The sequence below is a fragment of the Ciconia boyciana genome, chromosome 6 (assembly GCF_034638445.1).
Source record: "Ciconia boyciana chromosome 6, ASM3463844v1, whole genome shotgun sequence".
NCBI lineage: Eukaryota > Metazoa > Chordata > Aves > Ciconiiformes > Ciconiidae > Ciconia > Ciconia boyciana.
The window spans coordinates 29,646,980-29,665,691 of NC_132939.1; the positions used below are offsets into that span (position 1 = coordinate 29,646,980).

Sequence of the window (18,712 nt, forward strand, 5' to 3'; positions counted from 1 at the left end):
CACTAGAGCTACAGTGCATGATCTAGATATTATGTTAGGAGAAGGAGATTTTGTTTGTTCTGAACTGACTCCCCATCCTGAGAGTCAATTATGGTCTGACAACATCCAGAAAACAGACGTGGCCATTCTCTTCCTGCTTTGGAGGAGAAAAGGAACATTTGGGAGGTAGGGGTGTTTTGAAGGACAGATAATATTTGTATGGCTCTAAAATAGGAAAATGTCAGAAGATCATCATTTTACTTTCAGATCTGCTACAGATATCCCACATCATTTTTGAAGGAGCCCACTTTCTCTCTAATACTCTTATATAGAAGATGGTGTTGGGATGCTTATGCCAGAGGTGAATAGTAAGAGCCTGTGCATTATGCCTCTAAAAGGTACAGAGATACTCCAATAAGCAGTGTCAGAGATGTATAAAGTAACAGAATATAACACCTACGTTGGTTATGTATTCTTTGGAGGACAAAGGACAAGCAATTTGGAAATGCTCTGTACCTGAGAGAAGTCGCCCCAAAAAGGAAACGACTCCCATGTCTCTGAAACAGTTCAAAGAGGATGCAGGGATCTATCCCACACTTGTGATTGCTGCACACTCTCCTCATGATGCAGTTTAAACCCCCCTTGGCAAAGGAAAGGCATTCAGCCCAGTCTCATTAAAGCACGCATATTTTTTCCTGAATGCAAGCAGAGCTCTCACTTTCTCACACTTCACTATACACAGCAAAGAAAAGACTATATTCATGATTTCTTCATTTCACATAAACAGTGACAAACAAGTCACTGATTATGTCAATCTGTGCACAGTATGTCAGAAAGTAAGTCTACTTCTGCCTAGAGTCTCCATGGGCAAAACCAGAACAGTATCAACAATAAGACCCTGAAGACACTGCCCAGCATTGGGAATTGCCTACCCATCCTCATACTCTACACCATGCAGTCTCATCCGCTTCATAACTAAGAGGTTAATTCAGAGACTGGGCAGCATTAAACACCCACAAATTATTCACTCTCCTGAACATGGAGAAAGAGTCTCTTTAATCCACATCTCTGTGCCTGTCCAGTTCCCAAGTTCATCTGTAAGACAGCAATTTAGTTTAGGAGTTGCTTCCTTGTGCATAATTCCCCAACCACAGATATTTTGGGAATGCCAAAATGACTCCCAGTTTCTTTAAGGCCTCAGAGACTGCAAGATCTAAAATTTTAACCCATAGGGCATATAAACAAATACATTGTTTTAGAAGATATTTTATTGTTCAAAACCACTTCAAATACATCCTATCCCTTTTAAACTCCCTAAGTATTCGCTTCACTAATATCCCAAAGGATGGAGTGGTGGGGACAAGGAGCAAAGATCACAAATCAGTCACAAGAAAGTGGACAAACAAGATATTTTTCATATACATGCCATTGTTATAAGCAGTGAAGTTAAAAAAAAAAATTTTTTTCACCTCAGGTAGTTTGGAGAGCTCAGCTCTCTGAATGAAGGATGTACCCAAACATTCTGCCTGCAGTTATTTTGCGCAGTTCTTTTGCCACCTTTGCAGTTATACCCACGCTGCTTGCAATGCAGTCAAGATCATTAATATGATCTTTAAGCTAAACCCACAAGAGACTTGTGCATCTAAAATGCCACTCACACCTAAATTTGATGCTAGAGAATCTGAAATTATGAGAATTTCAAAAACTCTTGTCTGCCACCTACATCTGTACGTCTGCTCTTCTTGAGCATACAAAATAATTGAAACCAATGCCAACAAGTTCTACATTGCCCTAGATCACACAAAGTCTTATCAAACATACCACACCCGGTGTTCTCCCCCATCTTGTCATCAGCTGTAAGTGACAGGCATTCCCAGATCCCCGCTGTGGACAGGGCTCCAAACCAGAGACCAGACCCCTGCCAGAACGCCTGCACCCAACAGCCATATAATTAAAACACTTTTTCAAGAAGTTCAAGACTAGCTGTAAGTTTTTCTGCTCTGCCAAGTACAGATTTGAATTTAAATCTCCCACATGCCCACACGTTTCCCCTATCCCAGTACTGACAGTTCTGGCCCAAGTCTTAGGTATTTTTAAAGGGAAGATCAAAGGTTCTCTCTCACCTCAGCATTGCTATGCCCAACGTAAGAATAGCTTTGCTTTCTTATCTGCTTCAGAGAATTACATTTTTAGGACCTCAATACATGTATATGTAACCAGGTATTTGGTGTGCAAAGTAACAGAGTGCATGGACCATCTTATCCCACAGCAAAGGGGAGACAAGACAGACTTAAGCTAAGGCCCCTCTTGCTGAGGAATAAGCACTCTTTAATTCCTTCACAATTAATTCTTACTCATAAGCTACTGACATGACATGAAAGCTAGATTATCCACATATGCCATGAGTAGGAATCCCAAGCTTTCATCTTTGATCTGTGAATTTGGTAAGATTTCAGGATGCCTACACATTCAGTAAACTTCCGCGTCTCTAGAATTCATCCTGGGAAGCACATACCCAGCTGAGCCAGAAGCCTTTCCTGCTCCTGCAGGATCTCTTCCTCAGACATGGACTGCAGCTTCTCCAAGTTCTCTTTGTGAATAGCTTGAGCTTCCTGCTCACTGTTTTGGCTTCCAAGACCCTCTCCCGTTATGAGACAAGGTCGCTGAGAGGTCAAAGAGTCACCAACTTTATCTATAAGATCCAGCAGAGAAAGCAGTTAGTGATTTAAGTGTCTACAGCATTATGAATGCATCTCAATTTTGTCATCACCAGGCTTGCATAATTTCTTTTTTTTTTACATTGGTAGCCAAGTTAAAATAGGAGTAAAGAAGTGTAGTTTAGCTTCAAACAAAACTAAAATATTTTGGCTTTCATACCATGTCACAACAAAACGTCATTTCCACCTTGTTTCTTTAGAAGTTTGGGGAGGGATGGGAGGAAAGGAATTTTGTTTCTTTAATGCAAAGCAAGAGCAAGAAAAGGTAAACTGGAGTATAATTCACAACTGATGAGTCAGAGCATTCCTCCATGTTAGTGAATACTAGATTCTTTCTCTGCCCAAGAGCACATTTGCATGTCAACTGAATCATGATCTAGTAAATATCTGTTGAGTGAGACAGAGAATTAAAATTATTAGGTAAACCAGGTTCCAGAGTGATACAGGATCCATTCTCAACACAAGCATGTTTGCTTCTAACAATGTCATGTATTCACCTTTAAGGGTTAAACATATTAGAAGTTCCAGCAGGGGGGCATTTTTCCTATCCTGAAGAAAAACAAGTCTCCTTTATCACCTGATCTAAATCCTTTTTAAAGGCTCATTTAATTTAACTCTAGCAGCAGGGTAACATACTCCTTTGGTCAGTGAGACCCTCCAGCTTTCCTGTAGCCTGCTATACAAAGACCTGACTTAGTGGCTTTATTCCTTATGTTTTGTTCATATGCTCCATATAGTGACTTGGAACATCCCTATGACCCTAAACCAGACAACTCTGAAAGCATCAAACTCCTGTTAAAACAGCAGTAATGACACTCATCATAACATCAGTAAGGTTTGATGTCATTTCCACAGCAGTTGTCTTGCATATTGAGCAGAAAGAGATAAGACAGAGTGACCTGGTAAAAGATTCAGTAAGCTTCCCACCACCAGCAACTAGGCTCAGGGTTATCAGGCACAAACACATTGTTACTACAAGAAATGGAACTCCCCCTCTTCTCCTCTTGCTTCTAGTGATCCTGCTGCAACAATCTTGCTGAGGAGGCCAAGCCATTTTCTGATCCCTCTGTTGTGCTACTACATTTTAGAAGTGTTCTACTTCAAGTGGATCACAGCTATAGGGCTGCCATATTTCCTTTTGAGGTTTCTCAGACAGAAGTACACATGCACAATTGTAACAGGATATACAGTAAGCACAGCATATTGACCTGGACGGTGGATTTGTGCACGCACAGCACAGCACATCTGGGGGTTCTCTTACCAATTCTCTGACAGGGGTCAGGGCAGACAGAAACCTTAGCCAAATGGTGATAACCCTCAAATGACATCTGGCCTCTATTTCAATGTGAAAAGGGGAGTGTCAGGGAAAACCCAGACACATGGTATTCCTAAGCAAACAGGACTGCCCAAGACAAAAAAAAAAAAAAAAACAAAACAACCCAACACACCAAAAAAACCCAACAACAACAACAAAAAAAAACCTGGAGATGCTGGTAGCAGTTGAAATGGTTTCATCTTTCCTTGTCACATTGCTGTCAGACAAGTACCTGCTGGAGATGGCACTGACTCATCAGCACTGCCTCACAGCATTCCTTACGGAGCAAAGCCACAGTCTCATTGCAAGCGTATCTGGTGATGGAAGACTGAGCTTTCAGCTTCTAGGTAGGAGTGAGAACCTGCATCACAGTGGTCTCAAACACTTTAATGAGACACAAGAACAACCCTCTTCCTAAAGTTGTGGAAATCAACGATGAAACAAGAAAAACTTTACATATAACAAACAGAGAGGAAAATAAGGACAAGAACCTTGAAAAATAAATCTATTTGGCCCTGTGTGAAGCAAAAAGGAAATGAGTGAGAAAGCTAACCCAAGTTTTAGAATGTTAATTTGGGTCTCAGACCATTTCAAATCCTTGTCACGCCACAGACATTCCAAGTGACCTTGAGATTCCTGAGCTGAGGACAACAGTGCTACCCTAATTTAAAAATAAGGTGCACTGATGTTATGGTTACTAAGGCCATGTAAATACGGTAGGCTGGATAAGCAGAACCTTCTCCACTTACCATCCGTGATGCTGGGGAGAGGTGCCTCTCCTGCTGACCCCTCAGGATCCAGGGCATACGGAGCAGCTGATCTTACTTGCACGGACTCAGCAGCAGAGGGAGCTGTTGCTGCCTTTTCAGCAGCTCTTCTCGCTGCCATCTTTTGTGCAAAGATGCTTTTTCTTCCAGATCCCACCTTCACCTGCAAACAGGGAAGCCATGTGTCACCACTTTCCTCTCCAGACTCCCCCGCACACCTGCCGCTAACAAATATATAGATCTGATCCTAAAGACACCCTCAGATCAGACTTTGGAACATGACACAGAGAAGCTGCTGGCAGCCACCTGCACTTTTCTGGGTGTGCGCTATTCTTTTTTTAACACATGGTTTAATGCTAGGACATAGAGACAAACACATGAATGTTTTTGCTACCTAGACAAGGAAGATGATTAATTATAAGTGAATTCAAGCCAGGCAAGTACACCTAAAATTTCACCAAACACAACAGTTCCAGCTTTCCTGCTGTTTGGAAACCCTGCATAGCTGAATACTTCGCATTTCTGAGGATAAATGGGGCTGTACTGCACTGTGCTCACCACAGGCCTCGAACAGGCTTCTTATAAGGTGATTAGAGAGCAGCAGGGTGAAGAGATTTACGCAGTAAGAAGTGGGCAAGTAGTGCTAAAATAATCCTGACTAAGTTACTGTGCTGCTCGCCTAGGCGATGGAAGGGCATGGCTCTGAACAGCCTTGCACAGGATGCACAGGAAATCCAAAGCAGACTAAGCAAAAAAACTCTTGCACGTCCCCAGTACAAAGAAGAAGCTTAAAAGGCAGTCTGAACATTTGGTAGCTGCTTTGTGCATTCCTGCATCAGGTAAACAGAACTGGTGGTTTAAAAAGTATTACTCTCTCCTTTCAAAAAAGCTGTCCTTCAAAACAAGCTACCTCTTCAAAGCAACCACATCTATCAATCATGTACCAATTCCCAGCATCTGACTCCCACTCAGCTAGCAGCTCTTGCTACTACAGCAACGACTGATGATAGCAGCCATGCCTTCCAGTTTTACAGCCTCAGAAAAAAAATTATGTCAAAATCCTGAAAGCTGCAAAAGGTAATCTGTGCAACCATACACAAATGTCACGCCAGGAAAATCAGGTGCAACTTCAGTAAACACGGACTTAATCAAACCCAGTGGACAAATTAGCAGAGATTATTCCTCAGAGAAAAACAAGCAGAACAGGATCAATTCTATTACAGCAGATTTGATCCACCTCACTAACGTTAGCTGAAGGGGATTGCCTTTCTCCTAAACTGTAAGGATTCCAATGTTATTTAACGGCAGACTATGGAGTACCTACTTGATGGCATCTTGGTAGAAGAACTCTCTCCTACACTAAGGTGGCAATGCCACAGATATGTTGAGCTAGCTCATAATCTCCAGCATGCCAAGACACTTATTTTGAGCCCTACCACCCACCAAGCATTAGGCTTTGTTGTGGGGAAGTTTTAATTGTTAATGAAGGTAAAACATAAAACAGCTGCTCCCAATCTTACCTCACTTTTTATCTCAGAGCGGTGAAACGTCCTTGGAAATGGGTCTCCTGTGGGTACTGGCATGGTCACTGCTACTGCACTCGTGTCTCGTTCCTGCAGCAAAAAAATGAAACCCTGTAGAAACCATTGAAACAGCCAGACATGTTTATATCATTTACCTAAGAGTGGACTCAAAATCTCTCAGCTCTGCAGCTCACAAGCTTTCTGCTACATCACTGTCAGGCTCAGAATACCTTGTGCTTATTTAGACCCAAAGTGAGGCTATTTTCCAAAAGGCTGGGCTACCAAACTCCACACAACACTCAGAATCAGATAAAGGAAAACCTGGGGCAGTGCAGAGCAATAAGAACATCCCCCTTAGAGAGTCCAGAAACTCACTCAAATCCACACTAGAGCACACGCCCGCACGCAAGCAGTGTGACCTGTAGGCAGTCTGGACTGGAGAGCAGATTCAAACCCATATTTAACTGACAGCAAAAATATACCCAAAGAGCTTTTTCTTTCAAGGTGCTCCAGGACACTGGTCTACAGTGCTACAACTGCTTCATTACACTGTAGAAATAAAAAGCAGCAACAGAGCCCTTCATGCCTGTCCACTGCTTAGTTCACAGCATTCAAAGAAAACACTAGACCATCACATAAAAACCAGACATACAATAATTTTGCTGAAGACTGCTGTAATGTGTTGATCATGACTCTCCAGCCTTTCCTCTGCATCTTCATCCTCGAAGTGGACACAGGCATTTTTGATCTTGGACTTTTTTGGAGGAGCTGGAGTTAGAGCTGGGAGAATATCAGGAAAATCTGGGGAGAGGAAATAATAAGAAAAAAAGCAGTCAAGTTACTCATATATAACTACTGTGCAATAGGTACCAGATGAAGGCTCCCTAATAGCACCTATTATTGCTTTGATGAGAAACAAAGATGATGAGGAAGCAATAAGACCAATTAAGAGTCCTCTGTCTCTGACTTGCACTGGGTAGTGGAGAGAAACATGCTCAAGAATTTTATTATTTAGGTATTGGCACCAAGGTCTTTTCAAAGAGCTGCATAAGCAGGAAAGGGTACTGAGGCCTGACTGCAAGTATTAAGGGAAGAAGCAAGGCTGTACAGAAACAAATAGCGTCCTTGCAGGTTGTGTTCAGGCACAGAAAAGCACATTTCCACTGCCAGCTCTAACAGTGAGTGATTTGTATGATCGTGAGCAAGTCAAGGCCTCCTCTTCACTGTCTATAAACTGGGATCATATTTTCCTTACCTGGAACCAAGCACGGCAAGATTTAAATTGTTGCTTTTAAGAAAGCACCTTGAGCTTCTGAGACTATTAAGCACATGACAGAAGTGTTACAGTTACTACTGATGGAGGAAAACAAAACCGCAGGAAGGAAGCTTATCAAGCCAGATCTGCTGGCTGAAAGCTGGAGCTGTTAGCACAGCTAAATCTCAAAGACACTGAGAACAGGGTATGGATAGATGGCAAATAAGCAGTGAGTGTCCAGTGGGTACAAATCACAGAAAACACCTCTTGCATTGAAGCTGGCAAGGTACCACAAGCAGCTGATAAATTTAGACAAAGGCAACGTGTTGGAAAGGTGGTTCTACTGGATGCTAGTTAATACTGAACAAGTGCATTTTCCAACAAGGCTAAGAACAAACAATACTGCAAGGAGGACACACATGCAGGGCAAAAGCAACACTGGGTTGAGAGGGAGATGAAAAGGCAAGCGCTGAGGAACACTGAAAGGGGCAGAGAATCCTAGTAATTCAAAGAAGCCACAAAGGAAGTTACCATCCAACATGACTACATCCTTGCTGTCCTGTAGCAAGGGTCTCTCGGCATCTGTGCTCCCTTCCTCCCCCTTCCTCTTGTCTGCTTTCTTCACAATCTTCACTGCAGGTGAAGCTCTGGCTGCCAGGAACTGCTTTTGAAAGTGCAGCAGGTCTGCCTCAGACTCCCCTGGCTTTGGTCTTGACAACATCCTGCCTTCTTGCTCTTGCAGCCCAGCCCTGCGTGCTGTTCACATGGAACCTACTGAAGAAATGGAAAACTGGTTACAGGACTGGATTTCGTGGGGACAGGATGGGGACAGCAAGAGAAAACTACTCATTTTTGTCCCACTCTGCTGCTCCTGTACATACTGCAGCCACCCTACTTCAGGATCACCCCAGGACACAACTAGCAGTACCAGAGTCCCAGACAAACCGTTTACCTTGTTCTTCATTGCCGAACAACATGCTACTAGACAAGTTAACACCTGGTCTACCAGACAGCTGGGAGCAGAATGGCATTTATCCAGCAAAAAATCAACCAAGTGCATCACTGCCAGAATGCCAACAACACAGCCTTGGATTTGCGAAGCCACAGAAGCACCTGGTCTAAGACAACAGACTTGACTTACTCCATTATCAACACCAACCAAGAACATCAGAGACACAGTATCATGCAACCCTCCCCGCTCCAGCATACAGTCTTCTCAGGATCCTAGCAATAGCATCCCTGTCAGGATGCAAGAGCCTGTCCACGTAGATTTGGACAACGCACTCACTCTCACTGACTGTTTCCTCTCCTTCTCACTCAAATCTCCCAAGCAAAAAAAGCTTTTCTTCCTTATCTAGTCCTCCTGCTTTAGTTCTCTCTCACTCTTTCACTGCCCTCTTACTGGCAGAAGTCATGCTATTTCCAAGCATTTTCATTCACTGCCCAGGCCAGTTTTGGGTTGAAAGCCAAAGGTGGTATTTATAAAGACTTTTACCTCTGTCCATGAGAACTTACTAGGAAGGCAACTATTCCACCTCCCATCTACTGGGCATGAAAATATTTGTGAGTATTACTCCCCACCTCTTATTCCCAGAGACTGGGACCATCAATCCATTTCTCGCAGGCAGCAAGTAAAGTGTTTGCAAAAGCATTTCACACTAATTGAATCACTGATCAGCACTAATGCTACAGACTGGACACCCTCCCACACTTGGTATGTTGAAATATTTTGTACATATTTGATCTCTTCCACTTTTAAAAGCCCATCAGGACTCAGTGATGATTTATTTAGGCTGTACACATGAGAAAATGCAAAGCTTGGAAGTGAATCTCAGATCAAAACAAAGTTCAATCATTATGCAGGCACAGCCACTGCCCTGAAGCCAATGTTATGTCTTATGCTATTATCATACTTTATTGTAAAATATGTGGGGAGATACCTTGTGGGAAGGATGCTAACAGACACAAGAATTACTTCATGCAGTATTTATGACCTTCCCTTGGAATATTTATACTATTTTGAGGGATCTCATTCTTGACCAAGGTTGGTTAGATGTGATGCTGCTGGTTCCAAGAGCACAAAAGAGGCCCAGGGAGTTTTACATTTGGTTGGGGGTTTTTTGGTTGTTTTGTTTGTTTGTTTTGTTGTTGGTTTTTTTTAAATCAAGGCCTTAGTGTAAAACCACCAACCATGTAAGACTCGCTGAAATTCTTTTTCCTGCCCCTCATTTTGTGCAAAAGCTGGACGAAAACCATTCAGACTTAAGAGTCTTGTGTACCAAAACAAAGCAGATTTTCAGAGGTTTTGAGGTTTCCAGGGACTCTATTCACTTCAGTACTTCATGACTGACGAACCAAACCTCTTCATCCGATGCCAGCATCACAAGTTAGTTGCTCGATTTCAGACATCTCAAAACACTGACCTTAATGAAAGCTGTCAGCTCAAGAGTCCCAGAACAACAACTTCCATTTACACCAAGCCTACATATGGCACAAGCAGCAGCAAGGGGAACTTCCCTGTACCCTCTGAACAATAAAACCCTCTCCCAGCACACAGGGAAAATGCCCGACTTCTCTGCCAACGCTGTCAAGGACATCTGTGGAACACGGCCACTAGCAAAGGCTACTTCAGGGCAGGAAGGGAAAGGAGCACCCTGCTACAGTGCCTTGCTACTGTTGGAGAAAGACTTAACACAAAAATGCCTGGGATGTCATTGTGGTTCTGACTGATGCTGAGAATGTAGAAATACTCCCTTTCAGCCGAGTTCCCTTGCAACTGCACAGCAAAAACTGGAACTTCTGCAGACAGCTCCTTTTTTGTGCACTCCTAGCACAAGCACACACCTACTTGCTGTTTATTTATGGAGCTTTCTGCCACAACAGGGGCTCCAAAAGTCATAGTTCAGCTGATAGGTCCCTCTTTGATATTCATAAGTAGCACCACACGCATCAGAAGCCAAGTGTTTCATGCCCTATCATCACAGGCTTCAAAGCCCAAATGAGGATGATGCTAGGATTAACAGACACAAAACACCCAGTTATAAGCAAAGTGTGCTGCTAATCTTTCTGCAATAAGCCTCTTCCATACAGGGATGTACATACACTTGCCCGAGTCTCTGCGTATTAAAAATGTTAATCAAAAATATAGCGGGCCTTGAAACTGTCTTCATTTGTCTGCAGAATTGTCAAGCACAAGAAGCCAACTATGCAGTCATTGTCTAAAGAGCTTAGATGTTGTTCCAGGAACCATTTCCTCAAAGCTGCTCCTTCCTCCATACGGACATAGACGCCCCCCTCAATGTAAAGAGCTACAAGATGGTAATACAGAAGTGGGCATTAGTTTGGTGTAAAAATAGATAAAAGCTTTAAATGTGTTCTTCCCACATTCTAACCAGGTCTAGAAATTTAATACAACCAAGGCCTTTGACTTTGTCATTCTGCAGTCCAATGAGCTAGAAATTCCTTATATACATATGGCACTTGCAGACAGACAGAATGTAGTGAAAATGGTTTGCTTTCTAATGGTACCTTTTTCGATGCCCCCTGCAAGCCATCTAAGCACATTAGCAACACTCACCTGGACATCATAAGGAGTAATTCTTGACCACCAGTGCTCAGAGAAAACATGCAAGAAAAATTACACACTCCTGATGATCAGCACTAACCCCAGCATCCTATGTCTGGTTATCTTCAATCTTGCAAGTGGCTACTTAAAAGCTAACCGCACACAGTTTGCCTAGAGGGACCACCATCTAGCCAACATATGCAACCTGCTGAGGATATTGTCCTAGCAACACATGTAAGGGATTAGAAATGCTGTCAAAGGACCACAAGCACCTATACACACCAGAACACAGTGATTATTATGTGAATACACTATCATCTGTGCTTGTATCCCCTGTCTGCACTAAAAGTCTCAATAAATATTTTTCTGTCATGCTCTGGACTTTCCATGGATACTGTTTGAAAAGCCTGTCAGTGCTGCAGGAAGTTTTACAAATGCAGCTGGGACCAGTGATCTAAAACTAAAAGAAGATGCAAAAGCAGAGAAAGCAATAAAGCCACAGACTGCTTCAAGTGCCAAGATACACTTTTGGATTAACCAACTTCAGCTCAAGTGTAAGCCTGAGAAGGAAGACCAGTTAGGACAGTAAGGGAACCTAATCACCAATTAATGCAGCACTAGTGTATCATAGAGAATGGCATTTACTTTACAGAGAAACTGAGGTCTATAATACTCTTTCAATGCTTTCCAGAAGCAGCATTTAAGCTTCTGAGGCATATATTACCAACCTCTGCCACTACTCTCAGCAGACATAAAACAACATAAGAATCAGGCACAGCATTTGTTTGAACAAAGTACCACTCCACTCTTGTCCAAGGTTTTTACAGGTGCCATCGGGCTACAAAAAAAAGTGTACTTACTTGATATAATCCAATACTGTTATGATTTTTATTTTATTCTAGCTCATCTGCATTTACAATGCATTTTTCTTCCGCAGCAGCAGAGCCCTACAGCCCAAGGGAGACACTTACATCACAACAACAGACATTAATTAGACAGTTAAAAGAGAAAAGGTAGCAAGTACATGTAAAAGCAAAGAATCATCTCTGACTCCTACTGATTTCTGAACCCTGTCATTTTTTTCCCCATCCTCAAGTCTACAACTTTGCATTCTTTTGCTAAAGTTATCAGATTTGGGTCAAAGAAGAATACAAGGTCGTGCTGTCACAATCAGTGCCTCAAATTAACGAATTTCTTCAGACCTTGTTGGTTGAGGTAAGGAATTAAAAGGAGAAGCAAAGAGTCACATCTCAGCCTCTCCAAGGCAGCTCAGCAGCCAACGGAAAGGTACAACTTCTCTGCTCTAGATTAGCGGTCAACGAAAGCCTCACTCAGGATTCTTGGCTACTTTGCAAAATGGTGACGTGCATGCTCTGCTCTGTCACAAAAATGCTTTCTGCACACAATACTGTAATGACCGACAGCTTGAAACATCTAGGCTTGACAAGACAGGCAGCAACTTTTATCTGCTACAAAGAAGGCAGATACCTCTAAAGACCCTCCTCCCAGAAGGAAAACCCCAGTCAAAAGCTGCAAGAACATCTCCTCAAAGAGGCTCCATGTCTCATGCTGGTCACATAAGACCCAGGGTCTGTTACTTTGCCTGCCAGGCACATACCGTGTGCACGCATACAGCACCTTGCCTCCAGCAGCGCTGCTGTCCCCAGCTTGCCTGAAGAGTCTCTGCAATAAAGAGGCACCAGCATGGCACACAATAAAATTAAAAGCAGCAAGCTGCTATTAACAAACTAAAGAGCTGATGCGTCCCGACGCTCCCACTGCGTTCACGGCTCTCACGGGCTTTCCCTAAACGAGTCTGAATCGAAGTCTTAAAGACGCAGACGTAGGCTAGGCCCGGAGGCCTGGCGAGGCCTACTCCCTGACGGGGAACTGCTCGGGGAAGGGACCCGGCGAAGGAGGGCCCCACAGCAGAGAGCGCCCGGGGCACACAGCCGGCTGCCCCGGAGGCCGCACTGCGCCTGTAGCCGAGCTCCTCTTTATGCTGTAGTAAAGGCGAAGCCCCGGGGCCCCGCTGGCTGCCCCAAGCGATGCCCAGCCTGCTCTCACCACCGCCCCAGGGGACCCCGCAACCCCACGGCGGGGAAGGTCCCGCTGTCCCCACAACTCGGACCGCGACCCACCTGCGCTCAGCCCGCTCCGCTCACCGCCAGCACTTCCGCCCTGCCCTGCAGCAGCTACTTCCGCCCGGCAAATCGTCACTTCCGTCCGCGCTTGCCACCCCCTCTCCGCCGACGAGGGCGGGGCGGTGCCATTTTCCCTCCCCTCAGGGGTTTCAGCCGCGGCTTCCCCGCGGGGTGTGTGCGTGGAGCGGCACAGTAGGCGCGGTCCCGCGGTGACTCTGAGGCAGGTCCTGTGCCGGCTCCCCCGTTGGCTGTGGAGAAGGCGTGAGGAGGCTGCCCGGTGCCACTGGCGGCTTGGTGCTCGTGAAAGAAAGTCTCGCCGCTGAACTACCTCCCCAAGTTCGCTCTTGGCTTGTGCAGTCCAAGTGCAGGTTCTCCCAGGCGTTTTTGTTGGATCTAAATAGAGGGCACCTGCATCTAATAGCGTGTACCTGCACATGTAGAAATACGTTTATGTAAATGGATGATCTGTGCCGTTTCATTATTAGAGGGTGTTGATGTGCCTGAGACTGAAGTTATTTCAGGAGACCAGATACATAAAGCTGTATAAACATAGCTGTAATTTATTATTCATGTCTGATTATTCATTTATTATATGCCAAGCTTTATTAAAAAGTGTTGGAAAGCTGTCATAACTTGCAGAAGCATTGGTTTTAATATTGGTCATTAGTTTTAGTGCTTGGTTGCATTTCAGCCTTTTCACCTGAGAGATATATTCTGTGGGCATGAGTACAGACAGAGATAAAAGAGCTTGGACTGGACCAGGTGGGCTCACTGTTTGAGAAGGACTCGCCACAGGTGCCTTAATGCTGTACGAAATACAGCACATTTTCATCTATTGAATCTCAGTGTTCTTTTTATCACTTCAGAAAGCTATTATACTAGCGCAAAATTACAGCCAGAAAAAAGTTTTATTTGTTATGAGCATTGAAAGCACTTAAATCTATAGAAATTACTATAAACCTTCATCTTGTCAACAGTCAGCCAGTCTTAACCACAGCATCAGGGAACCAGGGCCGTGATGAACTCACACAAAATAGAAATTCTCAGTGAAAATGCTGGGCAGAAAATGTCTCCCTCAGTTGTGTGTCTTCTGATGAGCAACTGTGTTCCTGAGACCACGAAGTTGATGAGTGCACTATTTTAGGTCACTGTGCACTTCTTTCTTGAAGTAGGAACCACCAAAATCACTTGAAGATGCCCCATTAGACCAACTGACTAAGTAGCCAAGAGTGACCCCGATTCTAACCTTATGAGTGGACATTTTTCTACCACCTGATTCTGGCACAGGTGTTTGAGCAGCTACTACTATTTTATCTGGTGCTTATAGGTGCCCCTAGCAGGAGGAACAAATAGAGCTGCTCTTAATTACATTTGGAGATTCTCAGAAAAGAGCCTCAAGAGTGTTTGGAGTGCTTCTCTGATGCTGCCCTGCCAGACTGCAGTTCATCGGCTGGTGGAGCTCTGCTTTGCACTCCCTGAAGGAACTGGAATCAAATTAAAGTCAAACCTACTTCAGGAACAGCAGTGACTGCTGAGAAATGTGATGTCCAATTCTCCGTTTCACTGAAATCTGCTATTACCCTACCACCACCATCTGCCACTGAATTTTGTCATTCCCAGTTTCTGCTGGTTTGGGATGCAAGAAACACTTCGAAGTAATTGTTCAAGTTTCTTGCAGTTAAACCTCAAGAGCAGCAGTTTCTACTCCTTTGTGGAACCGCCCAACATTGCTGGTGGCTCTGGGACTCTTGATCATGTAGGACTGCTCCAAAATCTATTGAAATCAATGGATTATGCCTGTGCTTGAGGCAGAAGGTGGAACCAGCATTTTAGTTTATTGCACTGTTTGTCTTCAGACCAGACAAGAGAGCACCATTGATTTTACAAAAGGGTTTGGCAGATGCATTAGTGTGAGTAGAAGACCTCTCTCACTCCGAGGCTTTGCTGGGCTGAACTTGGGAACGATTTTCTGTGGACCCCGATGAAGACATTTGGGTTCTTTTACCTGGACAATAAGGCAGAGAGGCCTTGGCACTGGTTGCGTCGGAATGTGTTTAGGTTGTGTTGGGACTGCTTAGACTGACAACCGCTTATGAGGTTGAGCTGTTCTGACTCCAAGGAATTTAATAACTAGTTGTATGGTCACTTTGACCTTACCAATGTTGCTAGGATGGAAATGGTGTAAATAAATGACTATTCATCCAGTGAAAAAAGATACCCTAAAGGTGTTATAGGATATTTGACCCCATGTGTCTTTAACAGTCAATTCAGTAAACTAGATGGCCTGAATGATGAAAGGGCCTGTTTGAGTTATGGTTCTTCGGGGTGGTGTGCCCATCATCTTTTCCTTTTAAACCCAGGAGAGGTGCCTATGGAGACATAACCAATTGCTAGCTGAATTTTGCTTTGCTTGAGTAGTCCTCTAATTCTAACCATAAAAAACATTAACTTTGCCTCTTGCTTTCTGCTGAAGTAAGCCTGTACCTTTCTGTAATGCTTCCCATGTGAAGGGTCAGCATTGAACTTAGCAAAACTAACACGTGTTATTGGAGTTATATCTAATCTGAAACTAATCTGAGGGTCGACCAAGCAGAACTGGTCAATACACACAGACATTAATCCTATCCTGAGCGCAGGGTGGCATTCAAGCCTGACAGCCATAAGCATTTTTCCTCCCTGATTTCTCCCACGCTGGCTGCACAGGTTCTGTGGCCACACGCGGTGTCTCTTAGCATGCATGTGAAGTGAGCAAATAATCTTTTTTGTCAGAAAGATATAAAAATGTACTCAGAATATATTCAGGTTTAATTACTGCAAGACAGGAATGTTTCCCATCAAAACTGCCAGAGTTTTATGTATCTTTTCTTCATTTCATTAATTATTTACCTTCAGTTTTAATAATACAGTTAAAGGCACTATATATAGCTTATGCTCTATCAATAAATCATGCTTGTGCGTCTTCATATTTATCCTGTAAATTATAAGTACCAACACACTTGCGTGGATCTGCGAAGCTATTCTAGCAAAGAAATTCCCACCAGAGCACCTCTAAGAGTCACTGGAGGTGAACTCAAATATTCCTCACATAAGGAGAGCTATTTTATGAGATTTTAAAAGGTCGTCAGTCTTGTCACAAGCCCTGACAATGTCCCTCATTCCCTTCTTCTAGCCCGCCACAAGCAAATAGTTTCACATGACTTTCTGGAGGATGGTTTTGGTCTTCCAAAGCAGAGAGAAGCATGAGAGCGCACAGCCAAATGCTTTTTCACTGGATTATAAAAGCAAGGGGATCAGAACGACAAAGACAATATGGCAGTGGCCTTGGTGGGATCAGAAATGGTAAATCCATAAACACGATAGTATTATGTGTGTTGCAGAGGTGATAAATATTAGGATGAGTTGCCTAAGAAGCTGGTGACCAAGCAGATGGTAATCCTAGTGGTTTGTTGCCAGAAGACAGAAACTGAAGTCGAGAACAGAGTAGCTGGAGAGCAGGGTGGTGGGCAGCACGCAGGTCTCCTTGGGAATGGAGAACAGATGATAATATGGGATAGGTCCAAGATACAAGTCCTCACTTGTGTTCCCTTGTAAAAAAGAGTTCTGTTAGGACAGTCTGGTAGGACAAAATGTTCAGTAGTAAGTTGTCACCTGTGCTAAAGGTTCAACTTTGCAAGGGAATAAGCATTGAACTCAGAAGGAATGGTAATATATCATACCTCAAAGGAGCGGTTGCACTGCATATCAACACCAACATCTGCAAGAATCCAACTGGAAGAGTGAGAGCCCTGCGCCAGCAGAGCAGGGACGTACACACAGCAGTGTCATGCACAGCACATCGGGACTCTCTGTGGTAGTAAAAAAAGTACACATACTCTTAAAGAAATGTGTGTGCATGAGAGCAAAACTGGATTGTGAGCAATCAATGGCCGCTTTCTTGCTGGTGGGAGAACAGGATAGGTGAGCAGAGACGGTGTGTGTGTCTGAATATCATCAGAGATCCACCCACAGAGCTTTGGGTGGCTTTTTCTGCAGCTCTGGTCTACTTTTGGGGTGGAACCCTGGGACTCTGCGGCAGTAACACCTCACCACGCAAAGGCTGCTAGGCATCCCTGGGACTAGGTGAAGCAGGGATGTTTTAAATCAAACCTCTACTTGCTCACCAATAAAAAGCACGCATCCATGCTCAATGTGAATTGATTTAACCATGTAAGTGAGGGGGAAGGGTTGTGTATTTTAAAAGCCCAAACCAGCAGAGTATTTACTCATCTCTAGCAATGCATCTGCCAAACATTATGTTGGCTTTTGACAGTTAGCATGGGATTTCCTCTTTGTTGTTTGTTTTATCAATTGTTTCTATAGAAATGCCATTTTTATCAGACTAAATGAAAATATCCTGAAATAACACACATCTTCAGCAAATAAATATATTTCTTACTCAGTCTATATAACATATCTGTACCACACTGGGTTTTCCTCCCCTCATTACAACATCGAAATAAAACCCAGCTAAAAGCGAGCTGCTGTACAGCTGAGACTCCAGAGAACAGACTGCTGTGGAAATTAGAAGAGGCAGTCAAGCAAATGTGTTTCTCAAGTCAGGTCATTCAAACACTGCCTCTGAAGAGTATTGCAGGTGAAAATCAGTGTTTGCACAGATGGTGAATGTGTCGTCATTGATGGTCACTGCTTCACAGAAGGCTTAAATGAAAATGGTCTCTGAGCTGACCCTGCCTGACAATGCCCTCTGCCCTTGCTATCACTGAGGAAAGCAACATTTCTGAAATTCAGCTTCTCTGGGCTGAGGACGGTGTCTCTCATGGCTGCTGCTGCGGGATCTGTCTACCAAAATCTGAGTGACATAGTGGATGCATTCAAGTCTACTGTCATAGATTTTAAAGGAAGCCTGTCAAAGTGACTAAGCCTGATATTTCATGCAATTTAAGACAGTTTAAAGCACTGGATATGCTCAGATCATTATCCTCCGTGGCAAATCTCCTGAAGAACTGGCTGTTTTGTTGGCAATTCAGGATTTGTTCCTTTATTCTCTCCAGATTATTTCCTGTTGTATCATGGGAAAAACCTTATACTTCTGCACCTGAGCAGGAAGAGAGTGATGCATATGTGCTTTATCCAATCCCATCTGTACTAGCCAGAATATGTAATGAAAGGAGTGCCATGGGAAGCTCACCTCTCCCAGCCTCCAGCTCTCACACCCTGGGAACAGAAAGCGTGGCCTCTGCAATGCACTCGCTTTAGGGAGCTCTTGGGATCCACCCGAGAGTACTGAAGGAACTGGCAGAAGTGCTCACCAAGCCGCTTTCAATCCTTTATCAACAGTCCTGGCTAACTGGGGAGGTCCCAGATGACTGGAGATTAGTGAATGTGACACCCATCTACAAGAAGGGCTGGAAGGAGGACCTGGGGAACTACAGGCCTGTCAGCCTGAC

The 18,712-nt window shown here is 43.8% G+C and overlaps 1 protein-coding gene across 5 annotated transcripts in view; it reads right to left on the reverse strand.

Moving 5' to 3' along the window:
* RPAP1 (RNA polymerase II associated protein 1) overlaps window positions 1-13,322 on the reverse strand; it is a 43,419-nt gene extending 30,097 nt beyond the window's left edge. For 2 of the 5 annotated variants that reach the window (XR_012042985.1, XM_072864423.1), the window contains exons 1-6: window positions 13,263-13,321; window positions 8,088-8,330; window positions 6,954-7,102; window positions 6,299-6,391; window positions 4,761-4,941; window positions 2,495-2,671 (exon numbers count right to left, since the gene is read on the reverse strand). Coding sequence is in view for 4 of the 5 variants with exons in the window: in XM_072864423.1 (XP_072720524.1) it covers window positions 2,495-2,671; window positions 4,761-4,941; window positions 6,299-6,391; window positions 6,954-7,102; window positions 8,088-8,277 (790 nt within the window). In the remaining variant the exon portion in view is untranslated. Of the gene's footprint in view, window positions 1-2,494; window positions 2,672-4,760; window positions 4,942-6,298; window positions 6,392-6,953; window positions 7,103-8,087; window positions 8,331-12,739; window positions 12,805-13,262 lie in introns of all 5 variants that reach the window. The other 3 variants (XM_072864424.1, XM_072864426.1, XM_072864425.1) reach the window with 3 other exon arrangements.
* Window positions 13,323-18,712: the final 5,390 nt, after the last annotated feature.